The sequence below is a fragment of the Branchiostoma floridae genome, chromosome 14 (genome assembly GCF_000003815.2).
Source record: "Branchiostoma floridae strain S238N-H82 chromosome 14, Bfl_VNyyK, whole genome shotgun sequence".
Lineage (NCBI taxonomy): Eukaryota > Metazoa > Chordata > Leptocardii > Amphioxiformes > Branchiostomatidae > Branchiostoma > Branchiostoma floridae.
In genome coordinates this window covers 17062411-17077115 of record NC_049992.1, presented here as the reverse complement: position 1 = coordinate 17077115, position 14705 = coordinate 17062411, and the positions used below count along the sequence as shown (strand labels likewise).

Genomic DNA, 14705 nt, shown 5'->3' with positions numbered 1-14705 from the left:
GGGGGGGGGGGGCAGACACTATCGGGGACTCACGGTAGCCAGCATGCCGATCTATTATTAGCGTTCCGGGGAGTTAAGCCCGCTTGAGTTATCACTCCCCTACCTAAAGGGGTACCGACTCCTTCGGGGTTAAGTCGGCGGTCTCACTGCCTTGAGGCCCCGCAAAATAAACTCGCTAGCCACCCAATTCTGTCCTCAGGGTATTCTTTACCTTGAATACTTTAGCCCTGGCTTAATGTCTTTTTATATATTAGACAGATAAATGCAAGCCGAATAGAACATGACTTCCCATGTTGATCAAACTTAATATAATCTACAACAATACTGACATGCTTTTCGACTTAAAGGTAATGTAGCTTTTCTGAAATTGACAGAACTTTGCTAGTCAGTCAAGCTCGCTCATAATCTCACCTTGGAATGAATTCTACCTCAAACAATGGATGCACGTCCTCGGTACAAACAATGGTTTCTTCCCTACCACCCCCCACCCCTTCCCTCAAATTAAAATCTCCAACAGGCCTTCTAAGGGAGGAAGGGGATCGTAGAATTCGGCGAAATTCGGGAAATTGGCCAGGGGAGTCAGTCCACGCTTTGGTTAATGTTTCTAATCCGCACGGACGGCCAACCCCTTTGGTAGCAAAACTCCCCGGGCAAATTATTCTAATTATTATATCTAATAACAGCCAGCGTTGTCAGTATGGTAGAGACTATTCAAAATAGACAATTTTCAGATCTCACGGTTTAACCCTCATCCGACCGTATGGGGTCATTTTTTACCCCAGGCGTATATTTTTATCTGCCATATAAGCATTTTTCATCGGAGAAAAAATTCCTTCCATGAATTTGTTTGTATACATGTTTTACAGGATCTACCAATTTTTCACCGAGTTTTGTCCATTATTGTATAAGCTATACTTGAAAGTTTGTGTCTGGTTCGGTGGGGTCAAAAATGACCCCAGCCAATTATGAATCACTAATTACGCAAAATCAAGAAATTTCAATAAAATAACAGGCATTCCTCATCATTGCTATTACAGCAACAAGTTATTGTTGCTTAGATGAATAAACACCGAATATTTTGAAGGAAATATAGTATTTTAGTGTATAACACAGTTTTTAGACATTCTGCATAGATTATGATAAAATGCACTAATTGCCTATGCTAATGAAAGTGAAAATGTTTCTAATTAATTAAAAAACAATATATGGACAGAATGTGCAGAAGGAACCTACAAGAAAGATCTTTGCGGGAAAATAGACAAAGAGTTATTGTATGTATGTATTTAGGTGATGGAGTATGGTGCATAATTAAGCAATAAATTCGTTACTTTTCACAAATATTGTATCTTTTCTTGTCAAAAAACATGATTATGCTATCAGTATAAACGTAGCATCAAAATTATTGATTAGAAATTGCTAAGACAAAAACATTGTTAAAGTAAGTGGAGTATGGTAGATTTTTAGAGCAAAATGTGGTTTCTCCTTATTTTCTGCATAAATTATGATAATGAGTAAAAATTTATGCCACCAAAACTTGTCAAAATATTTTTTATAGATCGGTGAAACATTAAATACAAAGAAATGATAAAATAAGCCAGCAGAAACATGTCTATGAGCAAAACAAAATGGGGTCAAAAATGACCCCATATGGTCAGATTCGTCGGAAAAATGTATCGGTCGGATGAGGGTTAACTTAATTTTTATGGATTTTTCATATTTGGACGTAATGTCGTGTCGTTCTTCTCAGTATCATCTAAATAAGCCCTTCCAAACCGCCACTTTGCATGCAGGTAGAAGCATGTAGGTGTTGAGAATTGGCAAATACATTTGGTTCGCCCCCCTCCCACTTCATTGAATTTTCACTGCATCCCCCAAAACGTCCATCGATCATCATCTTACTATGATCATTTGTTTTTATACGGAACTTACCACAAACTATTAGACTATGTATCAAAGTATTTTTGACACTGATCGTTACTATAAGCCTTACCTGCTTCTAATGACGGATTTTTAATCCCTTTCGTAGACCGGGACTCGGCCGCGGATGCTTTGTTCTTTTTCCTCTGTCTGTCGTATTGCCGCTACAGGTCAACACACTGTGACGTCATAGGTGAAGGCCTAATACCCAGTTATGCCTTGCCAAGTGTCATTATTCATAAATGGCCAAGTTTTACGTGCGCAAATCCAATACAAAGGTATTTTAGAGATGTTTTACTTCATTTTAATTTTGCAAGAACACTTATTCAGTAATCAATTTTGAAAAAATGCCCCCAAAGTCCGACCGGTGAATCGATATTTATGACATCCATAACTGCACTTATTTACTATCCGCAAGAGGCACTCTGCTGAACTGAGCCGCTAATCGCATCACTCAAGACAGACACATACACACATTAAGTAGTTTTGAAAACGATATGTTCTCAATCATGCCAGTTCTGGGTCATCGCCCATTGTTGTAATTGTTTACTGAAAATTTGTCACAATCACTTTATCACGATCATAAAATATGTCATTGCCATCACGAATACATCACATTACAATCTGCAGATAGGGCCAACAGACCATCTTCTTTCTAACTGTAATATAAAAGTAGCTCTATTAACACTTGAGCACGGATTATCATTGATAGGAATCTCACATGAAACCCTCAAATCATAACAGTGTACATAAATCTTTGTACTTCAAAACTTATCGGGTTTCACAATCAAAACTTGTCAACCTTCTGCTTGTTTTTCTTTTAGAGCTTGCTCTGTTACCTCTCAAATACTGGGGAATCACCATGGGCACTCAGCCACTAAATAAGTATAACTGCCACACTCGTATACAATGCCTTTACACAGGCCAGCGTCACACAGGCTATTGTAACACATACCAGCGTCACACAGGCTATTGACACACAGACCAGCGTCACACAGGCCAGCGTCACAGAGGTTATTGTCATAAAGACCAGCGTCACACAGGCTATTGTCACAAAGACCTGCGTCACACAGGTTATTGTCACACAGACCAGCGTCACACAGGCTATGGTCACACAGACCAGCATCACACAGTATATTGACACACAGACCGGCGTCACATAGGCTATGGTCACACAGACCAGCATCACACAGTATATTGACACACAGACCGGCGTCACATAGGCTATGGTCACACAGACCAGCATCACACAGTATATTGACACACAGACCGGCGTCACATAGGCTATGGTCAAACAGACCAGTGTCACACGGGCTATTGTCACACAGACGAGCGTCACACAGGCTATTGTCACACAGACCAGCGTCACACAGACCAGCATCACACAGACCAGCGTCACACAGACTAGCGTCAAACAGGCTATTGACACACAGACAAGGGTCACACAGACCAGCATCACACAGGCTAGCGTCACACAGACTATTGTCACACAGGCTAGCGTCACACAGGCTATTGTCACACAAACCAGCGTCACACAGGCTATTGACACACAGACCAGCGTCACACAGACCAGCGTCACACAGGCCAGCGTCACACAGACTAGCGTCATACAGGCTATTGACACACAGACCAGCGTCACACAGACCAGCGTCACACAGTCTAGCGTCACACAGACTATTGTCACACAGGCTAGCGTCACACAGGCTATTGTCACACAGACCAGCGTCACACAGGCTATTGTCACACAGGCCAGCGTCAAACAGGCTATTGACACACAGACCAGCGTCACACAGGCTATTGTCACACAGACCAGCGTCACACAGGCTATTGACACACAGACCAGCGTCACACAGGCTATTGACACAAAGGCTATTGACACACAGACCAGCGTCACACAGACTAGCGTCACACAGGCTAATGACACACAGACCAGCGTCACACAGGTTATTGTCACACAGACTAGCGTCACACAGGCTATTGACACACAGAGCAGCGTCACACAGGCTATTGTCACACAGACTAGCGTCACACAGGCTATTGTCACAAAGACCAGCGTCACGCAGGTTATTGTCACACAGACCAGCGTCACGCAGACTAGCGTCACACAAGCTAGCGTCACACAAGCTATTGTCACACAGACCAGCGTCACACAGGCTATTGTCACACAGACCAGCGTCACACAGGTTATTGTCACACAGACTAGCGTCACACAGGCTATTGACACACAGACCAGCGTCACGCAGACTAGCGTCACACAAGCCAGCGTCACACAAGCTATTGTCACACAGACCAGCGTCACACAGGCTATTGTCATAAAGACCAGCGTCACACAGGTTATTGTCACACAGACCAACATCACACAGACCAGCGCCACACAGTCTGGCGCCTAAAATAAAATATATTTTTTTATTAAAAACAAGCCTTTACAGTGTTCGCCCCTCCAAAGGAGTGGTATAATCCAACACCTTCCTGTTACTCTACAAAACTCTCAATATGCAAATACCAACAAACAATTACCACTGTCACTAACATGTTACTGACACCAAACACAAAATACACCGATAAAATCATCAAAAAATAAAACTAGGATAACTTTAACTCCCACACTTTCACTGTCTTCGTAATACACAAACATCAAACATGAAAACTTGCAAATGCAAATATCTACAAACAACAGCAACAAATGCAAAGAAAATGGCGGCCACGTAAAATTTTTACACAGTGATCCGTTCAACTATTGTTAACCCTCATCCGACCGTATGGGGTCATTTTTGACCCCAGGCGTATATTTTTATCTGTCATAGCAACATTTTTCATCGGAGAAAAATTTCCTCCCATGAATTTGTTTGTATACATGTCTTACAACATCTACCAATTTTTCACCGAGTTTTGTTCATTATTGAATAAGCTATACTTGAAAGTTTGTGTCTGGTTCGGTGGGGTCAAAAATGACCCCAGCCAATTATGAATCATTAATTACATAAATATCAAGATATTTCAATAAAATAACAGGCATTCCTCATCATTGCTATTACAGCAATATGTTATAGTTGCTTAGATGATTAAACACTGAATATTTTGAAAGAAATTTAGTATTTTAGTGTAAAACACAGTTTTTTCGACATTCTGCATAAATTATGATAATATGCACTAATAACCTTTGCTAATGAAAATGAAAATGTTTCTAATTAATTATGAAACAATATATAGACAGAATATGCAGAAGGAACCTACAAGAAAGATCATTGCGGGAAAATAGACACGAGTTATTGTGTGTGTGTGTTTCGATGGCGGAATGTGGTGCATACTTAAGTAATAAATTCGTTACTTTTCACAAATATTGTATTTTTTCTTGTTAAATAGCATAATTATGCTATAAGTATTATTGCAGCATCAAAACCTTTGTTTAAAAATCGATAAGACAAAACATTGTTTAAGTAGGTTGAGTATGGTAGATTTTCAGAGCAAATGTGGTTTCTCCTCATTTTCTGCATAAATTATGATAATGAGTTATAACTACTGATACCAAAACTTGTCAAAATGTTTTTTATAGATTGGTGAAACAGTAAATACATATTAATGACAAAATAAGCCAGCAGAAATATGTCTATGAGTAAAACAAAATGGGGTCAAAAATGACCCCATACGGTCAGATTCGTCGTAAAAATGTAACGGTCGGATGGGGGTTAAAACAGCACAAATAAAATCAAATTTAAAAATCATACGCGAATTTTACCGGCCAAAAACGTAGCAACCACGCTCTTTACCTCCTACAGCATATTCCCTGCCGGCATGCCGCGCCCTGTACTAGCGGCGCCAGAACTTGTGCGGCTGCCGCCTGTGGAACACGCCGCTGGTACGGCGGCTGCGGCGGCTTGAGGACCTCCCCACGGCCTGGAAGACGCTACCGCCACCGCTTGCTGTTGTCCTCCATGTGCTGCTGGGGTTGTTGCTGCGGCTGCATGAGGCCTTGTCCTAGCTGGCGGGGGCGCTGCTGGTACTGCCTGACGGTTGACTTGTGTTGGTGCCGCCGCTGCCTCCCTGATACCTCCTGCACGGGGTTACTGAGGGAACCTTTGCCATCCTGATCCGTCTGACAGCCACCCTGGCTCCTCCCCAGTAAGAAAGACGTATGTCTCTAATCTGGGACTTATTCTTATACCCAAGCCTCCTATATGCATTAGCATAATCTATGCTATCACCTGAGGTCAGAAAAACAAAAGAATTCCACCTGGCTTCGGCGCGCGGGCCTGGTGTGGCATTCGGAATAGTCCTGTGAATCCTATCGACACGTTAGCATGATTGGCAATTGCTTAACCGTTGTCCCACTAAGCTCGTTTATATACAGAATGGAAATATTTAACCTATGTCATGCTGAGCTGTATTCTTTAAGGTTAATGGTATTTATCATGTGAAAAGTTACATACCACTCAAAACCCATCGAATGGGGGAGTAAATCTGCAGCAGCAGCACAGAACAGGTCAAGTTTTACTGATCTGATGAAGAATTCAGCTCTGGGAGATTGAATAGGCCAAAAATTGCCAGCAGAACAATGGTTAAGTCTTGTAAGATAAATTAGCTGTTTTCATATTTGATTAGAGCGTATTAAAATAAAATCGCAGATAACAACGTTTTACGGTAAAAACTCTATTCTACCATAGATCTCAAGTCACCCGAGTATGAAGTTTTTTTACTGGTCGGTATAGTTTCTGAATGATAGACAATATTTGCTTTAAATGCAGTTTTATTTACTCCGTAGAATAAAACAAAAACTGCTCCAAAATTTTGTGTACCTGACTAGATATAGTCTGCAGTTGCTTTCTGAGGACGGTACAGCTAATAATATAATTACTAACACTTCGATAATATAATAAACGTAAACAGGTTAGTTTAAAAAAGTAGATATTAAGACTACACAGTTAAAAAGTATAAATGTTATAATTAACAGGTCAGTTGAAAAAACTTCGATAATGTGAGTGGACTAAAGTGTCGTTTTTTTTTTCTGTATAGAATAAGAACAGGCATGCTCAGAAATTAATTACCCAGTTTCAAATTGTGTGCACAGTCATTAACATTGGTCTTGTAGGTTAGTTGACAGAAAAGTTGTAAAAATCCCTTACACTATTGTAATTGTTCAAACGTATTTCATTGAACCCAGACTTTTCTGGTATTCACTACTGAATAGACCTATTCTAAGCAAGTAGAAAAAATATTACTAACTGAAGGTACAGTTGTTTTAAGAATATACAAAATGATAAAACCACAATTCAGATGCATTAACTTGCTTTGAAGGCCTTTTTGAAAACAATTTATAAACTTCTAAAATGACTGTCTTTTAAGTCATTCTATAATTCTTACACACTGTATTATGTATGCTAGAAATAATCAATCCAAGTTTCACATGCAGTGTTATCCTTTAAACTCTACGAGGCCTGACAATAATCAGATGAGAAACACTAATAATTTCCTGAAGGGTCGCACAGCGTCAAAACATCACTTATCCTGTATCCAGACTCTCCGTCAGAGTCGTCATCCGTTTTCTTGGATGCCTCGGATCAAAATTCAGTCACACATGTACATATATAGGTCCACATTGTTGAGTAGTAACACTGACTTTCTTCCACGTGTTTTGTATAGTATTTAGCAACTGCCAAGTGGATTGTCCTTATTTGGTTATTCTAGTGTATGGGTTCCCATGTGTCTGGACAAGGTTGACTTCCGAGCTGTCCTAAACCCACACTCCCCACACATGAAGGGTTTCTCACCTGTGTGCGTCGCCATATGCTGGTCCAAAGTTGATTTGTTTACAGCAGAATAGTTACACTGGTCACACTTGTAGGGTTTTTCTCCAGTATGTGTTCTCATATGCATAGATAAGCTACACTGTTGAGTTGTCCTGTACCCACATTCCCCGCATATATAGGGTTTTTCATTGGTGTGCTTTCTTGTATGTATGACCAAACCCGATTTATATCTTGTAGAATAGTTACACTCCCCACACGTGTAGGGTTTTAGACCTTGGTGCTTTGCTAGATGCTGAGCTAGGTTGGATTTTAGTGCTGCCGAATAGTCACATAGGTCACACTTGTAAGGTTTTTCTCCTGTATGTGTTGCCATGTAGAAATAACCCCCTTTATGGATAATGGGATAGTCCGGGCCGACGCGCATGCGTCGGGGCAGTAGCCGGGAAAAGGAATAAACATCAATTCACGTCGTTTCAACTCCAGTCTCCTAGTCGCTCTTGTGTCACCTCTGGGCTCCCTAAACATCATCTAAAGTGGACAGAACGAGGGTAACAAAATGGAGGTTCTACCGAGATCGTAAAACTTAGAGGAAAGGGAGCCGATCGGATGATCACGACAGGAGAAGTTTGACCGCCACTGGAGCCAGACGTTGTGACAGAAAAGGATTCGCGCCAAAGAAGACACGTGACCACAGGTCAGAGAGGTCAATTTGTTGTAAACAAATAGTTCAGAGGTCAACAAGATGGCGCTGCGGTTGTAGAGGGGGAGGGCGACCGTACCGATAAGAACTGTTGTTGTGGGAAGAGATACAAAGGGAAGAATGGCGCAAGGTGGAATCAAAATGGAATCGGTAGAGGAGTTAACAAGATCAGTGGAAGAATTCTTACGTCCAAAACAGTCCACAACATCTGATGTGAAGCCTAAGAGACAGTCTGATATGACGAAACCTAGCGACCTTCCACAGTTAAGCGGGCCTTATCCCCTCCATTCCCAGACGCCACCAGGGCTCCAGCTGAATAAGAATAGTGTTGAAGTCACCGTGAAAGAGTTGGTTGATGCCACTACTCACCTAGCAAATGTTGTCACGGGGTGTTGCACAGAGGTTAAGAAATTAGGAGGAAGGTTGGACCACCTGGAGTCACCTGAGGGGATTGACACTGTAAGGAAGACCCTATGGAACACTAACACTCGATCAGTTGCTGGAGGGGTCGACACTGTCAGGAAGACCCACTGGAAGACTAACACTAGACCAGCTGCACCTCACCATGTGAGCAGGAAGGAGTTCAAAATAATCGGCCAAGTGGGTACCCTCAGCTTCAAGTCCCTCACGTACCAGGTCAACAGTGGCCTGAAGCAGGGATATACAGAGGAGGCGGTCGTAGACGCGGTGATTAGAGCCATCCCAGCAGAATCAGCCCTCCGTTCTTACCTGGAAGGTAAGGAAATGGACCTGGAGACAGTCGAGCAGGTGGTGAAGGCCCAGTGTCCACAGTGTACAGCGACTGACCTGTATCGTAAGCTGAGCATGGGGAAACAGGCAAACGAGGAGTCTCCCCAGAACTTCCTGATGAGAATGATGGATCTGAGGGACCGAGTTATAGAGGCTAATGAAGAAGAAGACGAGTTGTACAGCGCAGGTCTTGTGCAGGCCATGTTCCTGCGGGCAGTCCTGACTGGCCTGAGTGATGATGCAATCAGGCTGGAAATACAGCCTCACCTCGACCGGAAGTGTGGGACCACGGATGTTGAGCTGTTGGAGAAAGTGGGCAGGGCAGTGATTGACAAGCAGGAGAGAGAGGAGAAGAAGAGAAGTGCTGCCAGAGTAAACACTACAGATACAAATACTACTCGTACTGGGATTAATGTGGTGACAGCAAGACCAAGAAGGCTGTGCGACCAATGCTGGCAGGCGCGCGCAGAGAGATGCAACCACTGCTTCGTGTGTGGAAGAACCAACCACCAAGCCAGGGAATGCCGTAGTCAGGCTGCTCCCCGGGGAAACGAGTCCAGGGCCCTCCCAAGGGACGGGGAGTAGCCCTGAAGAATACCACGCAGTCCCACCACCCACCAGTAGATACTAGAAGTAGAACAGAACCAAAGAGAACAGAACAGAGTCAATATACCGGTAATGTCAATATGATGTCATCACGCTTAACACCCAAACAAAGAGGAAAGTTAACCAGGCTGGTTGGAAACAAGTGCCTTGTCTCTTGTCACTTAGAGGACGTACAAACCCAAGCGTTATGGGACACGGGAGCCCAAGTGAGTATCATGACAAACAAGTGGAGAACAAAATACCTGCCCAAAACAGAAATTCAGCCATTGATCGACATACTGGGAGGAGTAGACTTCAACTTACAGGCTGCAAACGGCACCAATATACCATATGATGGCTGGATCGAAGTGAAGTTTAAAATGGTTAGCGAGAAAGACACACCAGAGCTAACTGTGCCATTCTTGGTGACATCAGATGACAAACAGGAGCACCCAATAATTGGCTACAACGTGATTGAGGAGATGCAGAGTGTGTGTGCCAGGAACGGCTGCTCCGGAGCTGCTCTGCTGTCTCAGGCGGTGCCAGTAGAAGCTGGAGAGGCAGAGGCGCTGGTCTGCATGATGGAAGATTTTAGTAAGACAAACTTGGTGAGAGTAAGGGTTGGCCGGAAGAGAATCAAGATACCACGAGGAGCCACTGTCCAGGTTAGATGTAGAATTCCTACAGGTTCAGTGGAAGAGAAACAATCTGTCTTGTTTGAGCCAGATATAGGAGGGAGTTGGCCCACGGGCTTGGAGGTGGAGTCAGTACTCACAAGGGTGAGTTCAACTAGTTTGATAAGAGTGCCTGTAAGCAACCCTAACAGTTATGATGTCTACCTTCCTGCGAGGACAGTCTTGGGTCAGATAGAACCTATCAGATCAATGGTTCCAGTTGATGTGAGACCAGTAAACGACAGCCATCAGCAAACAAAACAACCAGCTCAAGTCAACACAGTCCAGGCAGAGCAGGATGCACCTGATGAGTTGTGGGACCCTCCAGTTGACTTGTCTCATCTGAGTGAAGAACAGAGGAAGATAGTGCGACAGATGCTTCGTGAGGAATCGGGGGCATTCTCCAGAGATGAGTCCGACATTGGCAGCATGGAGGGGCTCAAGTTAAACATCAACCTGACTGATAAAGAACCAGTTCAGAAGAATTATGTGTCAATTCCCACCCCACTGTACAAGGAGGTTAAGGAATATATCGAAGATTTGATTAACCAAGAATGGATCACGAAATCCAAATCACCATATTCATCACCAATGGTGTGCGTACGGAAGAAGGATGGAGGAATGAGACTATGTATTGATTACCGGGCACTGAACGAGAAAACAGTGCCAGATCGCCAGCCCCTCCCGAGGATTCAAGATGTGCTCAACAGGTTGAAGGGAAACACATGGTTCTCTGTACTGGATCTAGGAAAGGCGTACCATCAGGGGTACATGGAGGAAGAAAGTAGGAAATACACAGCATTTGTAACGCCATACGGACTCTATGAGTGGGTTCGCGTCCCCATGGGATTAAAGAACGCGCCTCCATCATTCCAACGGCATATGGAAGAAGTACTCGAGGGCTTGAGCCATGAAATATGCGAGCCGTATATGGATGACACCATGGTCTACAGCGAAGGCTTTGAGTCACATGTCGAGCGCATCAGGAGAGTGTTGCGCAGGTTCCAGGAACATGGCTGTAAGTTGAAGCCAAAGAAATGTGTGATGTTCCGACGACAGGTGAGGTATGTCGGGAAGCTAGTCACTGCAGATGGGTACACGATGGATCCAGAAGATACAGCAGCAGTCAAGGCAATCAGAGACAAGAAGCCCACTACTGTAGGAGATGTACGACGGGTGCTTGGGTTCCTCGGGTACTACAGGACGTACATCAAGGACTTCAGTAGAATTGCTAAACCACTGTACGACCTGCTGTCGGACAGTGCTGCGAAGCAACCAGTCCAGTGGACTGAGGAACACCAAGATATCCTTAATCAACTGACAGAACAACTGACCAGCCCACCTGTGATGGCCTACCCTGACTTTGAGAAACCATTTATCCTGCACACAGATGCATCAGCCAATGGTTTGGGCGCAGTATTATATCAACAGCAAGAGGGCAAGCTCCGGGTGATTGCATATGGTTCACGGACACTGTCACCGGAAGAGAAGAATTACCACATGCACTCGGGGAAGTTGGAGTTCTTGGCTCTCAAGTGGTCCATTACTGAGAAGTTCCGAGACTACCTGTACTACGCCCCATCTTTTGAAGTATATACCGACAATAATCCACTCACCTACGTTCTGAGCACGGCCAAGTTGAATGCGACAGGTCACCGATGGGTGGCAGAGTTGGTGGACTATAACTTCAGCATCAAGTACCGACCTGGGAAAGCCAATGCAGATGCAGATGTGCTGTCAAGAGTACCAAGTCCAGGAGATGCTGAGCAGTTTATGGCTACCTGCACAGAAGAAGTGAGTGGTGATGTACTGAGTGCCACCACCCAGGCCATGCAGGCAGTGGATCAAGGAGATGCCACATGGATAAGTGCTATCACTACGAACATTGACAGTCTACCACCTGAAGACAAGAGTGCAAGTATAGGACCATTGAGCAAGAAGGAGATCGGTGAAGCGCAACGTCGGGACTCGGCCATTAGAAAGGTGATAGAGCTGAAAGAAGGGGGGAGGATCCCACTACCCGAGAGAGGCAAGACAACTCAATTAGTACAAGAGAATACATGCGGGAGTGGAAAAAGCTGCAGATCGATGATGAGGGCATTCTCCGCCGGAGAGCTGGTCCAGTACTGCAAGTAGTGCTCCCGAAGGAATATAGAAACATTGTATACCAAGAACTACATGACAAAATGGGCCATCTGGGAGCAGACAGGGTTGTCAGCCTGGCAAGACAACGGTTCTACTGGCCAAAGATGCAGAGAGACATAGTTGAATACTGTACCTCCAAGTGTCAGTGCATTAAGCGCCGGAAGCCAAACATTCCAGACAAAGCCCCACTTACTAACATCATCACCACTGAGCCGCTACAACTGGTGTCCATTGACTATGTCCACCTTGAAAGGAGCAAAGGTGGCTATGAGTACATTTTGGTGGTTGTGGACCATTTCACACAGTTCGCTCAAGCATATGCAACCAGGAACAAGTCAGGGAGAACAGCGGCAGAGAAGCTCTTTAATGACTTCATTCCTAGATTTGGGTACCCTCTCAAGATTCACCATGACCAGGGAGCAGAGTTTGAAAATAAGTTGTTTCAACGCCTACATCAGCTGAGTGGAGTGTCGCCCTCGAGAACAACCCCGTATCACCCCCAGGGAAATGGTCAGGTGGAGAGGTTTAATCGGACTTTGCTAGCGATGTTACGTGCTCTCCCAGAATCCCAGAAAACAGATTGGAAGGCGTCTCTTAACAAAGTGGTTCATGCGTACAACTGCACCCGACATGAGAGCACTGGGTATTCGCCTCACTTTCTGTTGTATGGACATCACCCCCGCCTGCCAGTGGACCTTATGTTCGGGATTGAAGACAAGGAGAATGAGGTTCAATCATATCCTGAGTATGCCAAGAAATGGAAACGTGGCATGCAGGAGGCCTACAGGATTGCGAGTCAGCATGCCAGGAAAACAGGTGCAAAAGGGAAGAAGCAGTACGACAGAAGGGTGCACGGTCTCAGTCTGTCCAGTGGTGACCGGGTCCTTGTTCGAAATATGACGGACAGAGGAGGACCGGGCAAGTTGCGTTCCCACTGGGAGGACAAAGTCCACATCATTGTGAAGCAGAAGGGGAAAGATATTCCAGTGTATGAGGTACGCCCAGAATGCAGAGAAGGAAGGTCAAGAGTGTTGCATAGAAATATGCTACTACCGTGTGACGGACTGCCTCTAGAGGTTCCAGTGGACAAACGAAGCAAAGAGAAAACACCTCAAAGAGAGGACAAGAGGAGTGATAATGAGGAAGAAGAACTTGCAGACAACAGAGTCGAAATTGGACCTGAACAAGAAGACCAGAGAGGAAGTACAGGTAGTGAAAGGGATGAAGAAACTGATGTTGAAGTTGAGTCTGAGGACCAGCCCTGTGTGTCTCAGGGTGCTGAGGATGTTCCAGACCCAGCAGAAGTAGAAGAGAACAGACCAAGACGAAATAGGAGACCACCACGGACTCTCACATATGATGTAGGTGGCCAACCAGGCTACTTGAGAGTACCAACGGTGAACACAGTAAATGCAGCAGAGTGGAATGTGGGGACACCATGGCCACTGAACATGTGGAACGCGGGAGCAGGGCATCCTGGGCAATTATATCAGTCGTGCCTTCACTTTGGACAGTTAATACCGATAATTCGCATGTACGCGCCCAGCTAAGGGGATGGAGTACCTGTTATTCGTGTGGACTGTGAACTGCTATGGATTATTATTCCAGTGGATTACTATTCTTGTGGATTACCTGCTGTTATTGTGGATATTACTATTCCTGTGGATTACCCGCTGTACCAGTGCCGCTGTGCCCGTGGATTACCCGCTGAATGAGAAGAGTCTCATGGGACAATTATATTGTGGACAGTAAATGCAAGGTTATTGTGGAAAATCATTCCATATTTGAGAGACATGTATGTTGGTTATTTATAGATAACAAAGAGACTGATGGATTCCAGTTGTGTGGACTCTGCAGGACTTCCAGCTCAGAATTTAGACCAGGCCTAATGTTGTGTTAACTGTTCTAAAACAGTCAGTATGTTGGAGCTTCTGTTAGTAGCAGTGAAGCCAGTTTATTGAAGATGCTATCTGTGCCAAAGTTAAAGATGTTATCAGTGCCAAGGTTAAAGATGTTATCGGTGCCAAAGCTAAAAAAAAAAAAAAAAAAAAGAGGCTAACGCAAAGGAGAATAGAATAGAATATATCCTTTATTTTTCATAGTACTAAACAACCATATATATGTGTTCATTAATAGTTTCTTATTGTTATTGTTATTGTTCCGAGACGACTTAAAAGAGGGGAGAGTGTG

General features: G+C 44.1%; 1 protein-coding gene across 1 annotated transcript; it reads left to right on the top strand.

The window, feature by feature from the left end:
- Nucleotides 1-12556: 12556 nt before the first annotated feature.
- Nucleotides 12557-14065, top strand: LOC118430182 (uncharacterized protein K02A2.6-like). Its single transcript, XM_035840891.1, has one exon. The coding sequence runs from the start codon at nucleotides 12557-12559 to the stop codon at nucleotides 14063-14065; it is 1509 nt and encodes a 502-aa protein (XP_035696784.1).
- Nucleotides 14066-14705: the final 640 nt, after the last annotated feature.

Bases quoted from the DNA above. Each gene is read 5' to 3' on its own strand.
- LOC118430182 (XM_035840891.1), top strand. From the start codon at position 12,557: ATGGGCCATCTGGGAGCAGACAGGGTTGTCAGCCTGGCAAGACAACGG.